This window comes from Drosophila persimilis, unplaced genomic scaffold, assembly GCF_003286085.1.
Source record: "Drosophila persimilis strain 14011-0111.01,24,50 unplaced genomic scaffold, DperRS2 tig00000191-arrow-pilon, whole genome shotgun sequence".
NCBI classification, from domain to species: Eukaryota; Metazoa; Arthropoda; class Insecta; order Diptera; family Drosophilidae; genus Drosophila; species Drosophila persimilis.
Window position 1 is genome coordinate 8,630,240 of NW_020825298.1, and position 21,119 is coordinate 8,651,358.

At 44.1% G+C, this 21,119-nt stretch overlaps 2 protein-coding genes across 2 annotated transcripts; one reads left to right on the forward strand and one right to left on the reverse strand.

Annotated features, from left to right (window-relative positions):
* Window positions 1-3,453: 3,453 nt before the first annotated feature.
* On the forward strand, window positions 3,454-10,475 carry LOC6588849 (glycogen phosphorylase). Its single transcript, XM_002014868.2, has 4 exons — window positions 3,454-3,866; window positions 7,858-8,386; window positions 8,457-10,063; window positions 10,142-10,475. Exons 1-4 carry the CDS (start codon window positions 3,624-3,626, stop codon window positions 10,286-10,288), a joined length of 2,526 nt encoding a protein of 841 aa, XP_002014904.1. The 5' UTR covers window positions 3,454-3,623; the 3' UTR covers window positions 10,289-10,475.
* A 1,191-nt stretch (window positions 10,476-11,666) lies between these two features.
* On the reverse strand, window positions 11,667-20,184 carry LOC6588848 (THO complex subunit 2). Its single transcript, XM_002014867.2, has 13 exons — window positions 19,950-20,184; window positions 19,632-19,800; window positions 19,321-19,568; window positions 19,116-19,249; window positions 17,892-19,045; window positions 17,004-17,741; window positions 16,346-16,939; window positions 15,565-16,273; window positions 14,876-15,493; window positions 14,560-14,603; window positions 12,186-12,357; window positions 12,083-12,126; window positions 11,667-12,017 (listed from the first exon to the last, which is right to left on the reverse strand). Exons 1-13 carry the CDS (start codon window positions 20,150-20,152, stop codon window positions 11,880-11,882), a joined length of 4,965 nt encoding a protein of 1,654 aa, XP_002014903.1. The 5' UTR covers window positions 20,153-20,184; the 3' UTR covers window positions 11,667-11,879.
* Between the last annotated feature and the right edge of the window lie 935 nt (window positions 20,185-21,119).

The following is a 21,119-nucleotide window of genomic DNA, read 5'->3' on the forward strand; positions in this document are numbered from 1 at the left end:
ATAGACACCTTTAGCATCCAATTAGCGGCAAAACGAGTTTCTGGCTCTCACGTGTTTTTCTATCTGTTCCACTCTTCCACTCTCCCACTTTCGCCAGCAGCTCCATCCGTGCCGTGCCCCTCTGCGTCTAACAAGCACTCGAATCGCTCTTTTTTTCACACGAAAAACGTAGCTCACATATGTTTCATCTTGTTTGCTGGTGTGTGTGCTCGCACTACACACAGACGCAGAGGCACACCCACACTCGAGCTTTTGTGCAGTCGAAGGAGCAGCAACAGCAACAGCAACAGCAACAGAAGCAAACCAACAAACAACAACAAACAGTGTGGTGGAGTGACCAGGAGGGGGAGCAGAGGAATGGGAGCAAACACAAAAAAAGATGAAAGGAAGAGTGCAGTTTCGAGGACGGAAGTTTGTGATACCCTGGCAGATCTAACGTGTTTAAACATTGAGCGATATACTATAATGCTGCATTTATGGTGGTTCTGGTATGTATGCTTATCTCCTAGAAATATTAAAGATCTTTTGCAAAAGTTTTAGCTGCAAAATGAAGAGACTATTTGGAATCCGAGCTCTGATCTGCTCCGCTCTCTCTCGTAGGTCCAAGGTGAAGTTACATCTGCTCTCTATCGAGGACCATACGTTTGCCAGTATGCATGCAAACGTACAGAACGTAACACGTTTGCTATCTCTTTCTAGCGCGTGTCACCCTGAGAGCCACGAGAGCGTGGATGGTCCTCACCACAGCGGACGACACCACCTTTTAAGTAAATTCATCATGCCCTGGTCTAACACATACTACCCCCTGCCAGGGTATGCACATGAATGTATGTAGGTACAAATGAAAAATGGCAACACTTTAACTTTTGAACGGCACCCCACCCTGTCCACCACACCCTGCCTTATCCTACCTGTCCTTTTTTCAAATGCGTTTTTTAAGCCGAGATTATTTTTTGTTTTTCCCACTGCCCCCCTCACTATTTTTTTGTTGTGAATGGGAGTGCAAGTGCGAGTGTGGCAGTGTGTGTGTGTGTGTGTGTGTGGGCATAACTTTTGCATAATAGTGGCACAAAACAAAAACGGGCTGTGTTGTACATATGGCGGGGATCGGAGTCAACAAGCGTGAGGGTTACGTTCCGCTGCCGAGATTCAGCGGATTTCAGATTCCAATTAAGCTTTTTAAATTTTACACAGACAAGCGTATGAATGATGACGTTCATTTTGGTTGGCAGGATGTGGTACGAGCTTACCCCTACCCGCCCTACCACCCTACCACCTTACCATCCTGGCAAATGTGCTAATCATTTTCATTTTGCAATGAACAGAAGGGGAAACGAGAGAATGGAAAGAAAAGAATACAAGAAACAAGATGTTGTTTGCCCCCGGAACTCGCACTCGTGCTCATACTATCCTGCCTTCAGCCCTGCCGCACCTTTCAAGGACTCTTTCCGCATGCATTCCCAAGTAGTGGAACATGGGAGTGCCATTATGGAAAGTAATAAACAAGAAAATGGAATAACTAAATTCCTTTCAGACTGAATTCTAGATGCCCTTTGCCCGGTCCCAACGATTAGCATTTGTTGACAAAGGGAAAGAGATTTGTAAACAAAACTATAAATAGTCAGAATGGAGTGCTGATGGGATATCTTCCGAGTGAATGACATCATCAATATGCTAATCAGTTCTCAAGCGAATGCATCGACAATAGTGCGAGTGCTCTTATCATCTGGAATCTAGATCGCAGATAAGGACCGGCTTAATCGCTCAGGTAAGCAAAGCATAGGCGACTGCACTGAGAATACACAAGAACTAACGACATAAGAGGAATAAATACATTATTCTCTGGTGTCACGTTTTGAAATTCCGGGGTAATTAAAGCTTAAAAATATAAAGTTTACCAATTTTTAGTTGAATATGTAAAAAAGACTTTATGGAAGAACTATTATCAAAAATCATATTTCTTGTAGAAGATAATAATAATGCCAAACATGACCATACAAATTACAACATTTGCTGATTTGAATAGGTTTTGCACATCAAAGTTAATGAAATTTTATGTCAATTTGTTAAATTAGTTGATTTCAATAAATTTAGAAAATAATATCGGTACAGAATTATTGTTTTTTGGCCACTCTCACAGCAAATTTCATTCTCAGCGTTAAAATGTAGCCTCCTTATTGGGATTCAAATAAAAGATTTGAATAATTTATTATACGCGCCTCATAGCATTTTTTTTAAGCTGGTAACGCGCACCCCAACATTTGCTTAAAAAGCTTTCGATTTGACAGCTGAAAGCTCTAACTAACCCAGCTGCTGCTCCCTATTGGCTCTGTTTTCTCTTTTCAAATCGGGTAATTGTCTCTTTTTGCTTCCTTTAAATCGGTTAAGGATCTCTTTTTGCTTCCTTTAAATTCTGACTGAATAGGCCGAGCCTTTTTATTACGGTGAATATGCCGCAAAATTGGGGAATCAGCACATGCGTCATGCTGTCGTGATAGTTTTCTGCCAGCTATTCAGCGCGCTTAACATGTTGTCACTTTAAAGGACCGACTTTTCCACAGGTTTGAATATAACGTACAATAACCGAAACTGTTTTGGTAACTCAAACGGGTTTAAAACGAAAACGACAATATTTATGCTTTGAACTTCACTTTCAAAAAAATTCCACTTTGCCGCTACTCTTAGAATCGGCGAACTACATAAATATGTAGTTGACATGTAGCAAAATGTTAAGACATGTAAAATGTAGAATAATTACCGATGTTCTTGGCACTGCGAGGTTTAGTTTATACACAGTTTTATAAGGTCAATCACAGTACATTCTTCACTATACACTCTCCCATTCAGGCTGGGGATCGTAAAGATCAAAACAATGATAAAAATTCGACAGTTAGAAGAAAGTTTTAGACATAATTGACCGGCCCAGACACAAACAAGACGTGGACCCGAGCTACAGCGTTTGTTTATGCTGGCAACCTTAAAGAACGCGCGCCACAACAGCTGTTTCGAAAGCTTTCCATTTGACAGCTGTAAGCTTACTCGTCGCAGAGGGCGCCACCATCACCTGAGCAGCTGCTCCCCAAACAAGAACAAAAATCATGGAAACAAAAAATAAAATACGCATGTATGACCTTCGTACAAGGTGACTGGGGCAGAGAGAGAACAACAAATCAGAAGAGAGAGTGGAGAGAAGAGAGAGTGGCCAACAAAGCTTCAGGTAGGAGTGAGGAGAGAGAGTGCATAACAGAGGAATGGAATGCAAGCGACGCTTTGCTGTATGCTCTGTTCTGGTCTGCTGCTGGGAGAGCCTGATAAGAACCCCAACTGTGTGTCACAGAGAACTCAGAATCAGCGCCAAAAGTGAGAGAGCCCGAGAACGAGAAAGCTGAAAAGCTTTGATGGACAAAAACAAAAGCATATAATGCACAGCGTCGCCTGAGAAGTGCTCCGGAGTTTGCAGCGAACGGTCCTCTTGGTTTCTTGGTCGATTCTTTTCGCATTCGCTGACGGGTTTTTCACACACGCGCACCCACGCATCGGAACAGAATCCACCCATATACATATATATATAGTATATATAAATTGTTAAAAAGAGACATATACCGTATATAACTAGGACAACCATGTCGAAGCCCCAATCGGACGCGGATCGACGCAAGCAAATCTCGGTGCGCGGCATTGCCGAGGTGGGAAATGTGACCGAGGTGAAGAAGAACTTCAATCGCCATCTCCACTACACCCTGGTGAAGGATCGCAATGTGGCCACTCTGCGCGACTACTATTTTGCCCTGGCGAACACCGTCAAGGACAACATGGTTGGACGCTGGATACGCACACAGCAGCACTACTACGAAAAGGATCCCAAGGTAAGTACCCCACTCCATTGAGGGCTATTGATTTTACTCCCACTTCATGGAAATTTCCCAAAAAAACAAAACGTAACCTAACTTTTGCTCTGCCTTTGACCCCCGAAATGTGTGCGCGCTCCAGGCTAAAAGAGCCCATAGAAAATGGATTCAATTTATTTTATATTCCATTTTTTATTTTTTTGGGTATTACGACATTTTATTTTTGCGGCCTGTTGTCCGCCAATTTATTGCGCTGTCCGCTTTGGTGGCCAAATTTATTTTTCTCATCTGGCCGCTTGCTGCACTTCTTTCGCTTTTGTTTTCCTACTCGTTCGCAATTATCTGTCGCCTCTCCTCTGCCTAATTGCACACCGATTTTTGGCAACATATCCCATAGTGCAATGGGATCAATGCCAAAAACGTGAGAACGATGTGTGACGAGAGAATGCCCAAAATTGCAAACTTTCACTGCACACAAATTGGTAGTGGAGGTGGACCCAAAAGCCGGTTACTGCGGGTTCTCCTCTAGCAGCTGATTTTAAGGCCTATAACAGCTTATAAATAGCTTCACAGCTGTCGTCGTATTGCTTATAGAATCTATAACTATATACATAAATCTACATCTATCAAGTGGCTTTCTTTTGTATGTTTTTGTGATAACTCAATTGGCATACAATTTCCTTGAACGAGCATCTAAATTTCGTATTTATTTATTTTCTTTCAACATTTCTATGGCTAATGAAGATATCCGCCTTAGAAAGATGATACATGTTGTAGCAAAATTCTTATGAAGTACGCCCAAGCTTAGCCCGTCCACCGGCCGTGTATCCAACAGATACACAAGTTGCTCAACACGTGCCCAAAGCGTGAGAGCTTTTCATTAGCAAATATTGTACTTTCGCAGCACATGACTACTCTTTGTCCTTGCCTGAATGTCAGCTTAAATCACTTTCAATTTCGTGCCCCCGTTAATATCTCACAGATACAGCATAACTTCACCGATCTATTAATTATTCATTGAGTACAAATACTCGCGGCGCCACAGCAATTTCGGCACCCAAAAACTTTCCGGGTAGTACATATACTTTTTTTTGGTCTCATAAATATTTTCAATTTAACTAATTTCGGGGGAAAACTGCTGTTGTTGCTTCTGTGTATGACAAGATACATACATATATACCAAATACATACGTATATAGGCAACCGACACACATATTTTCAAGGTCAATCAAAGGTTATTAACAACAAAACGAAAGCGTCTTCTTGACAAAAATATAAAGGAAAATTTTTGTATATGCAGTGTCTATATTTCTTTGCAGGTCTTTCTCTTATTTTTATTTCGGGTACACTTTTGGGGGGGTGGGATGGGTTAGCTATGCGCTGGTCGTTTGTCATTTAGTTCAGTCGAATTTTTCCTTTACGTTCAGGTTTTATGGAACTTTTATGTTACCCATTAATAGATCCGATGTTTGTGTTTAGTTTTCGGGCGTGCGGACACGGGCATACAATGCAATTAACTCACGCAATCATCAGAGCAGGGAGAGGGAGTACGCACGAGTATAGTATGGGGTTGATTGTATCTCATGGATACATTGAACAGCTGTTGTGGTGTGTCTAGAGTTGGCTCTAATTGAAGAACCACTTTCATTCCATCTATTCCAATCTGCAGTAATTTATGTAAATTGAAGAAAGTTCATTGAGTTGGATAACCAGCTGCCACTATTGGGGGTAAGAGTTCTTCGGAATTTTCCTATATATATAAGTAGAAAACTTTGTGTCACTGAATCCATATGCTTCCACAACTTATCACCTAATGGAAACCTAATCCAGTCATTAATGGCCCTTCCTATGCACATCTGCCATACTTATACATATGTAGATATAATGTGGCTATAAGTATATAGGCTATATGTACCTATAGAAAAACAAAAGCAAACAAATATCATTTATTGTTATCAAAAGCAGCAACAAACAACAAAACATATGTACTCGTATGTCTGGTTATAGTTCGCTATCGGTTTGGGCCAGAACGTTTGCCAAAGTCCCCTACTTACCGACTAGGTGAAATGGCAACCAAATTCTAAAGTTGAATGACTTAAAAAGCTTTTACGAGTATGTTGACCCAAAATTTACGTTTTGCCAGCTTTTCGATTAGATAAGCCAAACAATTTTATTCACATTTTGAGAGTGAGGTAGGGTCGTGCTTAGACTTGTGGCTCACAACAGCGTATGGGATCTTTCCTTATTGAATGTCTTACCTTATGAAAATTTGAATCACAAATAAATTGTTGCATATCAAATGTCTGGTATACGGGGATAAGGAAGTATCTAATGATGTTTTCCACCCAACTGATTTCATTTAATGGTCCATTGCTTTTTTGTATCATAGTGTTTAATCCCGAATCAATCATTGGACATACTCGTATGTATATCGAGACGCACAAGCGAATTTTTCAAAAACAGAGAAAACAAAAACCAATTTACTGTCTTGTGCATGACGCTTTATAACTAACTTCTCTAAATTATGTTAAGAATCTATATACTCGTATAGTTGGAGAAAATATTCAACCAATTTCTCCCTACTGATTCCATTTCCTGGTGCATTATTTTCTTGAATCACAACCCAACATTTATATTATCGGAAAGTTTGCGGAATGTTTCTAATCAATAAGCTCAACCCTTTAACCCCGTTACACGTAGAGATGCTATGATGAGTATTATGCACAAACAAGATTCGTCAAACAAATCTCAGACTTCTAATTAGATGTGGGGCAGGGAGCCAGCATGCGCCTGGGGTATGCGTTTTTTAGGGCATAATCTACATATGTCCGCTGATAAGGATTGTCCGGCGCATAGTCGCATACCTTGAAGCCATTAAGTGGCGACACTGTCAACGATGATGTCGACTGTCGACAGTAAACCCGATCACCACATCACCCTAGCATTGACCAGAGATGCAATAGATAGATTTCCATTCCGATGCATTAGATTCATGCTCTGCACTCAATCATACAAAGTGCAGCCCGTATCGACAGTACATAATCCTCCTGATAACTGTTGCTATAAACAATCAAATGCCCTCGTAACATTATGGCAATCAGTGGCAACCGATCGGAATCGGATCGGATCGAATCGAACCTCTATTAATAGTTTCCATTAAGGCTGCCCTGAAATTAGCAAACGATTCCAGCGATTGATAACGCCTATGTTGTCATTGGGAGAACTGGGTGACCTTGTGGGGCAAGCCGGCACCGGCACCGGCACATGTCCGGCATAACTGGGCATCCGATCGATACGGTTCCTTATCAGGCATTGTACAGGTATTTGGGTGTATGCTGTACAGTTGAGCCTGGGCTAAGAATGGAACCTTGCACTTGGCGAATAATTCACGGGCAAAACAAAACGGTTCTGCTTGAACAATAATCTTAATCCGATTTTCTCTCTCTTTTAAACCCATTGTTGATTTGCTCTTAAACTCTTCCAAGATACGCTCTTAAAAGCATTCTGATTCACTGAAAGAGTTCATCGTTAGTTTTTAGACTTAGACATTAGACTTATACTCGAAGAGTGGGCAGTTTGGAAATAACTTGATAAACTTGGTTCAGTGTGATATCACAGGAATCTGCACACAACATTTTATCATGTGTAGTGGTTTATTGTGTAGGGACATTCGTTGGCCATCGCTCCAATCAGCACTTTCTTAAGAGCGGAATATTCAGTATTTGGCTCGTACTTGTTCTTGTTGGCGTTGTCTGCTATTTTCTTTGTGTGCTTGTAATTGAGATTCGCTCAATTACGACATGCTCACATGCACATTTTCGTTATCTTGTTGCAGAAGAGCAGAAGGCTTTCTATTTCGTATCTTGCTTGTTTCTTGCTTTATTCGTTCAACGGCCCAATGGTATTTTTTAATCTTGTATTGTATCCAATCTTTAGAACTATTGATCCCTGATCCCAAATGTACCTTTCCTATGAATTAATCGCCATCATCCCCTGATTTTTCTTTCAGCGTGTGTACTACCTCTCGCTGGAGTACTACATGGGTCGCTCCCTCACCAACACCATGATCAATCTGGGCATCCAGAGCGAATGCGAGGAAGCCATGTACCAGATTGGTCTGGACATTGAGAATCTCGAGGATATGGAGGAGGATGCCGGTCTGGGCAACGGTGGTCTCGGTCGCCTGGCCGCCTGTTTCCTCGACTCGATGGCCACTCTGGGTCTGGCCGCCTATGGATATGGCATTCGTTATGAGTACGGTATCTTTGCCCAAAAGATCAAGAATGGTGAGCAGGTGGAGGAGCCCGACGATTGGCTGCGTTATGGCAACCCTTGGGAGAAGGCACGTCCCGAGTTCATGCTGCCCGTCCATTTCTATGGCCGTGTGATCGATACCCCTGAGGGTAAGAAGTGGGTGGACTCCCAGAAGGTGTATGCCATGCCCTATGACAATCCCATTCCCGGCTATGCCAACAATCATGTCAACACGCTGCGTCTGTGGTCGGCCAAGTCACCGGCTGACTTCAACCTGAAGTTCTGTAAGTCCCAAACAATTATACTCCCCCTCAAAGAACCTCCCATTAAGTGATATCTCATTCCTGATTACAGTCAACGATGGCGACTACATTCAGGCCGTGCTGGACCGTAACTTGGCCGAGAACATCTCGCGTGTGCTGTACCCCAACGACAACTTCTTCGAGGGCAAGGAGCTGCGTCTCAAGCAGGAGTACTTCATGTGCGCCGCCACTCTCCAGGACATTATTCGTCGCTACAAGGCCTCGAAGTTTGGATCCCGCGAGGCGGTGCGCAACTCCTTTGATCACTTCCCTGATAAGGTGGCCATCCAGCTGAACGACACCCATCCCTCGCTGGCCATACCCGAGCTGATGCGCATCCTCCTCGACGATGAGCATCTGACCTGGGAGAAGGCATGGGACATTACCACCCGCACCTGTGCCTACACCAACCACACTGTGCTGCCCGAGGCTTTGGAGCGCTGGCCCGTGTCCCTGCTGGAGTCGATCTTGCCCCGTCATCTCCAGATCATCTATCACATTAATTTCCTGCATATGGAGAATGTGAAGAAGAAGTTCCCCACGGATCTGGACCGCATGCGTCGCATGTCCCTGGTGGAGGAGGATGGCGATAAGCGCGTCAATATGGCACATCTGTCGATTGTGGGCTCCCATGCCGTCAACGGTGTGGCTGCCATCCATTCGCAGATCCTGAAGGACTCGCTCTTCCGTGACTTTTACGAAATGGAGCCCGGCAAGTTCCAGAACAAGACCAACGGCATCACTCCACGCCGCTGGCTGTTGCTGTGCAATCCGGGTCTGTCCGATCTGATTGCCGAGAAGATCGGCGACGAGTGGCCCGTGCATCTAGACCAGTTGGTGGCCCTGAAGAAGTGGGCCAAGGACCCGAACTTCCAGCGTAATGTGGCTCGTGTCAAGCAGGAGAACAAGCTGAAGCTGGCCGCCATCCTGGAGGCCGACTATGGCGTGAAGGTCAATCCCTCGTCCATTTTCGACATCCAGGTTAAGCGCATCCACGAGTACAAGCGCCAGCTGCTCAACTGCCTGCACATCATCACCCTGTACAATCGCATCAAGAAGGATCCCACAGCCAATTTCACACCGAGGACCATCATGATCGGTGGCAAGGCCGCACCCGGCTACTATGTGGCCAAGCAGATCATCAAGCTGATCTGTTCCGTTGGTAATGTGGTCAACAATGATCCCATTGTTGGAGACAAGCTGAAGGTCATCTTCCTGGAGAACTATCGCGTGACGCTCGCCGAGAAGATCATGCCCGCTGCGGATCTGTCCGAGCAGATCTCCACCGCCGGCACAGAGGCTTCCGGCACTGGCAACATGAAGTTCCAGCTGAACGGCGCCCTTACCATCGGCACGCTGGACGGTGCCAATGTGGAGATGGCCGAAGAGATGGGATTGGAAAACATTTTCATCTTTGGCATGACCGTCACCGAGGTGGAGGCCCTCAAGAAGAAGGGCTACAATGCCTATGACTACTACAATGCCAATGCCGAGATCAAGCAGGTGATCGATCAGATCCAGGGCGGTTTCTTCAGCCCCGGCAATCCCAACGAGTTCAAGAACATTGCCGATATTCTGCTCAAGTACGATCACTACCTCTCGCTGGCCGACTTTGATGCGTACCTGAAGGCCCAGGATCTGGTGTCCAAGACCTACCAGGTAAGCATGGATATCCATGGGTAAAAACTTAAGATCCAAAACTCTTTCTAAACTCTGTCCTTCTCTTTTTCTGCGCAGAACCAAGCCAAATGGCTGGAGATGGCTATCCACAATATTGCGTCCAGCGGCAAATTCTCGTCGGATCGTACCATTGCCGAGTATGCCCGCGAGATCTGGGGCGTCGAGCCCACCTGGGAGAAGCTGCCGAATCCCGAGGATCAGTAATAATTCAATTGACATTTTTGATATTATGTTATTATTTATGTACTTTACTTTTGTTAAAGTCAAAGTGCAAATTTTAGGAGCCAAAAGCAACACCAACTAAAACTAACCAACGGGCATCTCAGCCCTCACTCCTAAACCCCCAATTGTTAATATTTTATTTAATAAAAATCCAAGGTAAACTATTAAAGAACGCTCTCTAATCTAAATCTGGAAATAATTCATAGGAGCGGCGACTGGCCTCAGCCAATTAAAAACCTCAGGAAAACTTTCAAAGTTAAAAATTATAAAAGAAAATATATAGCAAATATATTGATAGTGGAACGAAAACCAAAAAGGTCTTGGAGTTGATTAACAACAAAATATAGTGGAAAGCTTTTGTTTAGAAATCGGATATGCGTGTTTTAAAAATGAGATCAAAACTCAAAACTGTTAAATGTAAAAAATAATTTAAATTTAATAAAATTTGATTCGAAAACAAAGGAAATTTAATGAGTTTTTGCTAAGGAATCTAAAGGATCCATGTACACTTTATAAATCTACATCTCTCTACTATTTTTGGGGCTTGTAAAGGACTCTTAAAATATGTATATGAAAGTTGTTTAAGAACTTTAAGAACAAAAGTCTCATCTATGGATGCCTGAAGAGTTTACCTAAAGCTTTAACGTAATATTATTCTGAGACGAACTATATGAACAGAATTAATAGCTGAGTCGATATATGTAGCTATTGTTCGTCCCTTCGTCCGTCTTGTTTGATGCCCAGTTCTCAAAGACTACAAGTGCTAGAGCAAACAAATTTTGTGTGCTGACAGAATGTGATATCCCAAAAAATATTCAAAAAGAACTGGTTCGGTTTTGGTCGTGAATTATTCAACTGTACAATGCCTGAGAAGGAATCGTATCGATCGGAGCTTTAACATCTTCAACAACAAACTTCGCAAAAACAAAGCTAAACAAAATTCAAAACAACAAAATACAAATGAAAATTGAATAATAAATCATACAATTTTCCAGAAAACGATGAATATCTTCAATGAAATATTGACTTGGGGCAAGATACCACAGGAGGCTATTGTGGAGGATGCAAAAGTTCTGGCTATGGCACAAGAACACCGCTCAATGTTTATTGATTTTGTAGATACTATTTGAATTGTACTATATTTTAGTGTATTCTGGCAGTGTGCATGAATGAACGGTTAAAACTACATTAATATTTAGTGAACATCTTATTCGAATATAAACGATTCATTGTTTGATGTTAGACCACTTCAAAATGGCTTGCCTAAGTTCTGGAAATGTCTTATGAAATTCCAACAATTAATCTTAGCAAAACCAAAAGAGGAAGCTCTTCTTGGTATGCTGATTCCCAGATCGTATTAAATAAAAGGTTTCTTTCTAGATATTTTTGTACAGTGTAATTGATTGAATTTTCTTTTAGGTAGGTACCTAAGACAATTTTAAGTCTTTTTAAAATAAGAGTCGCATTGGGTGTTGATGTTATTGTTGGTTGAAGAGACAATTCAGAATTCGTTTTAGAAATGTTACAAAATGCATCAGAGAAAATGATACGATCGATCCCAGGATATGGTTGATTAGTAGTTGACCCTGGAGGAGCGTGTTGTTTTGATAGAGTACTGTCGATCGTCGCCTCGCGAACTACTGCCGCCCGCGGCTCCTCCACCTCGTTCTCTGTCAAACTTCTCATGGGAACGCTCACGTGGGGATTTATCCTGAAAGACAAAACAAGGAAACATAAGAAAAAACCAACGTTAGGGGCTTCTTCGAAAGAACTCACTCTGTGTCGCTCTCGCTCACGCAGATCATCATCGCCGTTTTGTGCTAAAAAACGTTGATTAAAAATTGGATGTCTTGAAAACTTGCTTGGGTATAGTCCTTACCTTCGCGCCGTCGCTTGTGCTCGACATTGTTGGACTCCTCGGCGCGGTCCCGCTTGCGTCCCAGCTTGCGATCCTTGCGCGCATCCCGTTCCTCATCGGACATCTTGTCCTTGTTGCGCTCTTTGGTTTTGAGACGCGCCTTCTTCACGCTGTCGACGAGCTCCTCAACCTTCTGTAATGGCCATAGGATTAATAAGAATAGGCATCCAAAGCATCCACGATATATGCGTGTGTGTGTAACTAATTATGTGTGTGTGTGTCCCTTGTGTGTGCGTAGGTTGTGTCTTGGTCTGATTTGGAGTCCCTACGATTGGTATGGTTATATATACATGGGTGTACAAGTATTGTCCGCCGCCCTCATCATCTCGCGTTCATCACTTACCCGTGGCACGGAATTAACAACTAAACTGCAATCAGGTGCAGTACCCACAGGTACAGTAGGCAAAGATATCGCGTACAGGCTAGCAGAGTCAGGGCAATAGCAATGTAAGGCCGAATCACGTGTCCACAAGGATGAAGAGAGGTTCGTTCCCATCGTTTTTACAACCAAATGGGTCAAGAAGATTGGCAACGTGGTTCCCACAAAGGGAGTCGACAGATGGATATGATCCTCTGCATCCAGAAAGAGAGTTGACGGAAGCTACAGCCTCTGGATCCACGAAGAGAGTCGGACAGATGTTACGACCCTATGTTTCACCGAAGAGAGAGCCGATAGTCAGCTATGACTCTCTGGATCCACAAAATGAGCGTTGGCAGATGCTCCAAGCCGCCGGATCCCCGAAGAGAAAGTCGACGGATGCTACGACCCTCTGGGTTCACGAAGAGATAGAGTCAATAGATGCTACTTAGACACTCTAAGTAGATGAAGTCCAGGTGCACGCATGTACAGTGTTAGCCGTAGATGAAGTAAATGGCGCCTCCAACGTTCCAGACTGTTTCATATTATGGAGGAATTCCCCCTTTGAATTTTGTATTGGAGGGCCAGTTGTTCCTCTGCGCAGGGCGAAGCCAGATATTTTAGCTCGATCAGACAACCCATTTTCCAGCTTCCAGTTGTGTCCTCGCTCAGTATAGATACAGAAGATGAGAAAACATCCTCTTGGCTTGAAATTTGTTAAAGAATGCAGTTGCTCCAGAAACAACAGTCCATTTGCGAGACTCCAGTTGTTCCTTGGTGGCGTGGATCCAGTTAATAATCCCTTGGAGACAATCCAATTGATTATCGTCTCCGCCTTCCTTCTTCTTCGCCTTCTACTCGTACTCCTCTCCGTCATGTTGAGAGCTTTGTGTTGTTTCTTCAGACCGATCACGTTAGATTCAAGGAGCTTCCCAGTAATATCTTCCTTCGTGTAGTCGTCGGGTCGTCTTCTTAGCTCGATTCATATTCAACGGCTAAGATGAGGTCTAATTTGTGATCGCCGAATTTATACGTTTTATGGAATGATTGAAGTTGTAAATTTGGAATTTCTTCAACTAAATGGAGTAGTAATTTTTTGCTCAATTTTCGTAAGTAGATGTTGCGGTGGTTGTGTAGAATATTTTGTAGAAGTTGTATCGTGAACAGCGCCAGATTCGATTTTAATTTTTTCGCAATCCTTTGAACCAATCTTTGAATGATTTACTTTTACGAAGACGGTGGATATAAATGCTCGATGATGCTCTCTTGATTGAAGACTTCTTCTCTTTTACTTGTGGCTTGGATTACGATTAGTTGGTTTTGTTCGTTGTAGCTTTCGTTTCTGATGATTTCGTTGGTTTTTTGATGATTTTTTTTGTTTGTTTGTTTTGATTTGGTGTATTAAAAAATTGCTTTCCTATATTTTTTCTTCTTAGCGTTGCAGCTCTTCAGGTCTTAGATGTTGTGGTCTGGTCCCGATTGTCATCGTCATCGTGTGTCATGACAGGCGCGGCGAGGTTGTATTGCAGTTGAAAACTTCCATCGATTTACAGATTAATTTTAAAACTACTAGAACTATTTAACAACTATACAATACAATAAAATACATTATCAAAAATACTAAAATTTCATTCAATGAAATTCAATCATGCTCTTGCTTAATCAGTATATATCAACTTGAGAGTCCAGATGGATGTGTTTTTTTTTTTTTAAATTTATGTTTGGGTTTGGGGCTTTCTGCTTTTTGTGTATCGATTGAAGTTTTGAAGTAGTAGATTGTGTTCCGCAACTGCTGCGAGATTGGGGAGTGTTCGAGAGGGAGTTTTGATGTTTTTGGTTGGTTGGTGGTTGGCGGGCCTACCCCCCAAAGAAGTCTCGCGCGCAGTCTGCTCCAGATTTTGATCGCCATCGCAGATTGTTGTTGTATTTTTTTTTTTTGTCTTAGCGTACTTATGTCTGCAACCATATGGTACTAACCTTTGAACTGCTCGACGATGATTCCAATTTGCGACGCTTTGAATCTGCAAGGTAAAGCAAGGGAAGCATATTGAAAAATCGTTGTAAACTGTATATTCTATATGTTCTACCAAGACGGTTCAATCGGTATTCTCTGGGTATTTGATTGTTCGATTTTTCGGACCGAAACGTAAGTATTTTCTGTTGTTTATGGGTTCTTGGACTAACGAACAGATGAACCAACCACACGCGCTCTTCTCCTTCATCGGGTCATCACGAAAAACCCCGCCATAGAAAAGTTTTCGGGTCCTCAGGCAACATATATGATTCCACTTACCTTTTTCGTATTCAATAGCCTCAAGGCTGCGTCTGTGTTGCATGGAACCATTGCTCTCGTTCGAAACAGAGCTCAGATCACGATCCCGATGGCGGCCCTCGTACTCGTCAAACTGTCGATGCTCAGTTGAGTTGCTGGCCACCAGATCCACTGTTTCCAGACCCTCGTGTCGATGCCGCTCCTCACGTCGCGATGTCTTCTCTCGCTTCTGATTACGTTGGGCTGCTGCCGCCTCCAGTTCTTCCTGGCGTTGGGCACGCTCTCGGGCACGCTGATTCAGCTCCGCTTCAGTACGCTCCTTGGGGCGATTGTTGGTCTCTCGGGAGCTGCGATGGCTGCTGGTGAGGCTGCTGTGCCTCTGCTCGTGCTCCCGTTCACGATCCACTTCACGGCTGTGACGATCGTTTTGGCTGCTGCCATTGCTGGCATTGATGCTGCCAGACTGGAACTGCTGCTCCTGGTGCAGATGCAGCTCATCCTTCGTAAGGCGGGAGTGTGACTCTCTGGCTCCAGGCAGGTCTCTTTGCTTGCTCTCCCGTTCGGACGGCGCTGAGTTGGCGGTGGATGATGGTGGCACCCGGGGATCGGTGGGTTTCGAGTCGTGGCGCGTGCTGAGAGCTGCAGCGCGAGAGAAACAATAATTAATGTTAAATTTTCTTACTTTTGAAAATCCCTGACAAAATGCTTACATGACTTTACATCTCGTTCTTTGCCGGTTGCATTTTGTTCGCTGTTGTAGAAGGACGTCGCACTGCCCCCCGACTTGGTGGCCGTTGGTGAGGTAGGACCTTGTGTTGCCACCTTATCCGAGGCCAAAACTTTGATGTTGGGCCCACTACCAGTGCCTGGGGCTTCCGGCTCCTGCGAATCTTTAGTGGGCAACCGCTCAGGCAACTGATGAAAGTCACTCTCCTTGAACATGTTCGGTGTCTTCAGCTTCAGTTTGCCAATATAGCTGGAGGCTATGACATACAGATCAGGTCGTTTGGTCTTCTCCTCTTCGCGCACTTTGTCCACCTTCCGTTCAATGATCTGCGCCAGCTTGGCCAGCACGGGATAGTGTGGAAGTATACGCATGAGAATGATCAGTGCATTCCGTATCTGCATAAAGTCCTTCGAGTCTAGACAGAAAACAATGGCCTTGGTGATCTTATAGTGCCACTTGTGGCACACATGTCGATAGTTTTCGTAGCCCACGTGATCGTTGGCCTCTGAGAACTGATTGCTGACACGAAATTTGGTCACAAAGCCGGGATAATTGGCACACTCCTTGTTAAAAACGGCCTGATCGGCATGCCAGCGCATCACAGTCTCCAGCATGGCGCACAGAAAGCGGCCATAGCGTGTCGCCTCGCCCTCCGTGCAAGAGGTAACCGAGTAGGTAATGTCACAGAAAATCTACCCAAAATAACAAAGAGGAAATCAGAGCTGTATCCAGCTTCTAGCAGAGCTAGAGCTTCTAGAGCTTACCCGATCGTAGCACAGCAGGGTGGAAAAATTAGCCGTCTTTAGATTGTGGATGGTATGGACAAACTTTGCGCAATAGAGCGCATCCAGGGCAGTGAAAGTGCAGCGCGGAAACAGGCACAATTGCAGGAACTGCGTAATGGTATCGTTCTTGGCGGACTTGGCCGAACGCAGCAGGAACCAGCTGTCCCTCTGCTCTTGCAGACGCTGCTGTATCTTGTCGACATGCTCGTGTTGCTTCTTCCGCTCATCATTTAGCTTCTCCATCAAAGCAATGTATCGCTCTTGTTCTTTTTTATTCTTGGACTGGTTGGAGTCCTTGCCCTCGGCCGCCTGATGGGCCAATTGCTTGAGTTTTCCAATCTCACGCTGGTAGCTATCGTTGGGGACATGCAGATCGTACATGCTGAGGCTCCAGAAGGTCACCAAAAACTGCGGACTTATGTCCTCCCACACTTTGGCACTATGCAGCGGACGCACAGACTCCACAATGGGGTTCATGATGAGTTGTGTGGCGTCCAGATACTTTTGCATTTTCTGTGTGGTGGTCAGTTTTTTGGCATTCGGATCGGATTTACGCAATTGATCGTACTTTTGCTAAGGAAAACAGAGAGAAAAGATTAGATCCGTGCTCAAAAGAGCCAGTTCTTCCTCAGCTTACATTAATCTGATGTGTAAACATGGGCCTCGCCAGAAAGAATGCCACATCCGTATTGATGTGATACTCCCTTAGCATCGTTATGATCGATGGCAGTCGCTCCACATACTCATCCACCGAATAGGTGGAACCCAAAAAGGTGCCAAATTGCACTAGCGTGTCCTGGCACTGATCATAAAGATTCCCCACCAGCTTCAGATGACTATGCGCCGCCGTTTCACGATAGATCACACAATGCTTCTGCTGGGCCATCAGCAGACAAATGGCCACAGCCAGATCATTGTTGGCCAGGGCCTCCTTCAGCCGATTTGATGACTTCTTAGTGTTCCTCACTTGACTGAAATATCCCGCCTCGCCGCGCAGCTGTTCGCCCCCGCACAAGGCCTGCAGCTGTTCGTTGGTCATCTCCTCGCACGACTCCACGCCAGCCATCTTGTGCACAATCTCGCGTAGTATTAGCAGATCCAGGCTCTTCTGTGACTTCAATTGATTGGCCACATACTGCAGCAGGCCGCTCAATTCGATGCTGTATTTTTTGTAGATGGTCCCACAAAAGGAGGCCAGACTTTGCAGCCACAGGGAAAGCGAAGTGCCGTCGTCTTTGAACCTGCCACGACCCGTCAGAGTCAGCGATTCAATGATGCAATAGCCCAGGCAATCAAAGGACAGAGATGTCAGGAACTTCAACATGTCACAGACAGGTGCGATAAGGTTGTCGTACATCTGGATTTGCAGGAGAATCTATTCAGCAAAAAAAGGGTTTAAAACGACATACATTTTAACGATAGACTCATTAACTCTTTACGATGTTGCAATAGGCACGAAAAGCTCTTCTATGGTGGGAGATACCCCGCGTACCATCAATTAAATGGAATTTCTTTTTGTACTTACATAATCAAACATCAGTCCAGGAGCACAGTGACAGTACTTGCCCACCAGTCGACCCAATTGCTTTACATTTTCCTTGCTGACACGCTTCATCAGTCCCTTGATGTCGCGCATGGCCAAGCCACTGCGTCGTATCAGATTCGGATGCAGCTGGTAGCTATCGTTTTTCCATCGGGCATACAAACTGTATCGAAAATGATACGGGAAATACTTGAGCACAGCCCAAATCTCCTCGGACATGGAACAATTATTGTCCAAATACAGCAGCGATGGCAGTATGCACGAATCCATGCAGGTCATTATGTCGTAGTAATGCTTCTCCGCCTCTGAATTAGGCGGCGGGCCATTCATGCTGTCGACACCCATCTCCACAATTAGCTTGCTCATAATCCGTATCAGTTTGTACATTAGCACCGTGTCACAGTGCATCGCCGGGCCCAAAACATTAGCCATCGGCCACGTATACTTCCGCAGATCAACAAATTCACGGGCCTGCATCTTGGCCACCAGCTTGGCATCATCGTACAAACGATTGCGACTCTGTTTGCGGCCGGCGGGGGCTTTGAAGCATTTCTTGTAGTAGACATGCTCCACGGACAAATGAATCAGTTCGACAATGGCACGGGCAATGGGCTCTTGTATGACCACCGATTGTTCCGGCAGTTTTTGTATGATTCTGTGGGCATTCTCCCAGTCCCCCACCTTGAGCAGAGCCTCGCAGAGACCAAACTTTTGATTAAGATTGTACTTTTCCTCATCAAACCGCTTAACGGTTGGCGGCGGTGGTGGAGGCTCTTTGTCGTCTTCCTTTTTGTTGGTGGAGATCAGATTCAGTTTTCGCACCATTTCTCGGGCATCCGACAGCTCGTGCTCCCAGTTGGCCTTGATGCTGCCATCATTGGGGGTCAACCAGACGTAAACATCGTTCAGTTCAATCACCTCGTGCTTCAACAGCAGCGCGCACACATGGTACAGAGATCGGGGCGTACGAGAGTCCTTAAAATGGCAGAACTTGTAGCCGAGTACTTCACAAATAATGGCACCCGTGGGCATATAGCTGCGCAGCAAGGGTATAAACAATTGCCAACGATCCGGGCGGGTTTCAAACGATTCAATTATGATATCCAGCACGCGGTTGGGATCCAGATTGAAGCAACCTTTGCAGGGGATTAGCGTTTTAGTACAGTCTATATATATATACATAGATCAATGGATGTTCAATCCTACCTATCAGCGATTTTATAATGTCCATAATGCTCTCGGGAGTGGTGCTCTCCTCAAAGTCCTGATTCAGCTCGGTTATTAGCTTGGCAAAGCCTTCGCTTTCCTCGCGGAATAGATTAAAGCGTCGCTGCTTGTAGCTGTAGCAAAAATAAATATATTGGATAGTACATTTTTCCCAAAGAAATCTCATATTTTTGTTATTACTTACTACAACTTGGTTTTGACCTTGATGAACTTGGAGTAGAAACCCTTGTTCTTCACAATCCCCACCTCCTGCAGCGTATCAATCTCCAGGCGCTCTTTGAGCAAACTCTCTGGCACCACCTTGTCCATATCCTTGACGAGCTGCACAAAACCATGACGCTCCTCTTGCAGGCCCTCTGTCATAAGGGAAGTCTCGCTGTCCAAAATATTGACCACATCCACAATGAGACTAGGGAAATCCTTATGTATGGCCTGGAATATATATATGGTTTATATTAATAGAAGATCCTTTTACAGATCGATTTATTAGCTTACCACAACTTCTGTGAGCAGATGAAGAATAAGATCCTTCTTGTGGGTGAAGCGCAATGCTTGCCAGAGCAGCTCGTATATGGCATTCGAGACGCCCTGCCTGAAGACTCCATTCTGATCGTATACGGGACTGTCGGCACTTTCTTGCAGCTGTTGTTTGAGGTATTTCAAACTAAAACGAAATGTTCAATATGCAGGCTACAGTAAACGGGGAAGACTACATCAGCATCCGACGCGCGCGCGGATTACGTGTGGTGCCTGCTTGGCTGTTTGTTTGTATCTATCTATCTATCGTTGTGGTAGAAGGCATTAAACACGTACAATTCACTTCTGCCGGCCTTGTCGAAATGCTTAAATATATCTGGATTCAGGACACTGCCTGCGCCGGACCCTCCATTTGTGTCGGACGCCGTCGAAGCAGCCGCTACCGTCGCCGTCTCCATTGCCGTCGTCGCACTGCTGCCATCGCTCTCCGGTGTAACCGTCACGCTGTGACTCTTCGACAATTTCTTCAAGCGCCGCATAAAAACTGTTTTATGTTACACGCAGTCAATATGCTGCTCAATGCTTTTTAAACAATTTTTCGTTGTATTTTTGATATTTTTAATAAATTTTCACACTTTTCATTTGCCTTCGCTAGTGATGTGTGTGTGATATCGATAACGATAGATATGTTTGTCGCATGGCTACTATGTTTCATTTGGATTGGGATGTTCTGGAAATGGAACATCAGTAAGCCCAATATTCCAGTTTTAAGGGGCCGCTATGAACTTCGGGTTTACGGAAAACTTAATTTTCAGTATTTCGTGTTAATTTTTTAAATATATACAAAATTTGGTTCTCGACGGGGCTGTTCGGCTTCAAGCGAGAAATTTAATAGGTCAGTAAATTTTGTATACAAAATGAAATCTGCTAATACACATGAATCAGTTGCCGATGAGGGGGATTGTAGTAGGAAAGCAAAACAAACCGCGCATCTCTCTCAACTTTGCTCGAATTTGTCATGACAGATGGGAAAAACCGCTGAATATGTTATACAGCCAGGCTCCGGTTTTCACTTTCACAAAAGTTATTCGATTTACTTTTGAATTACCATACATAAATTAGTGCTCCCGTTTTCACATTCCGCAAGATTTCTTCGTTTTCAAAACGAAATAAACAAGCAAACGGCTTTTCATACAACAAAACGAATGTTAATTGCACTAACATAAATTTGACACCATTACCAGGAAATTTAGCTTATTCCTTCTGTTTATAATAATTTTTTCTCAACACAACCTCAAATTTGGTCCTAAAATAATTGGTGAGGGCATTTTCGTTTTGGTAAAAACAGCTGATCCAGTCTGATTTGATTACCGGAACGTTGGCAAGAAATACATTTTTGCACATAACAGCACAGACTGTTCTCGTAACGGAGCACCTGCAGCCTATTATGCAACCAATAAATTTTTTGACCATTAGCAATTTAATTTTCTGTTACATGCTCTTACT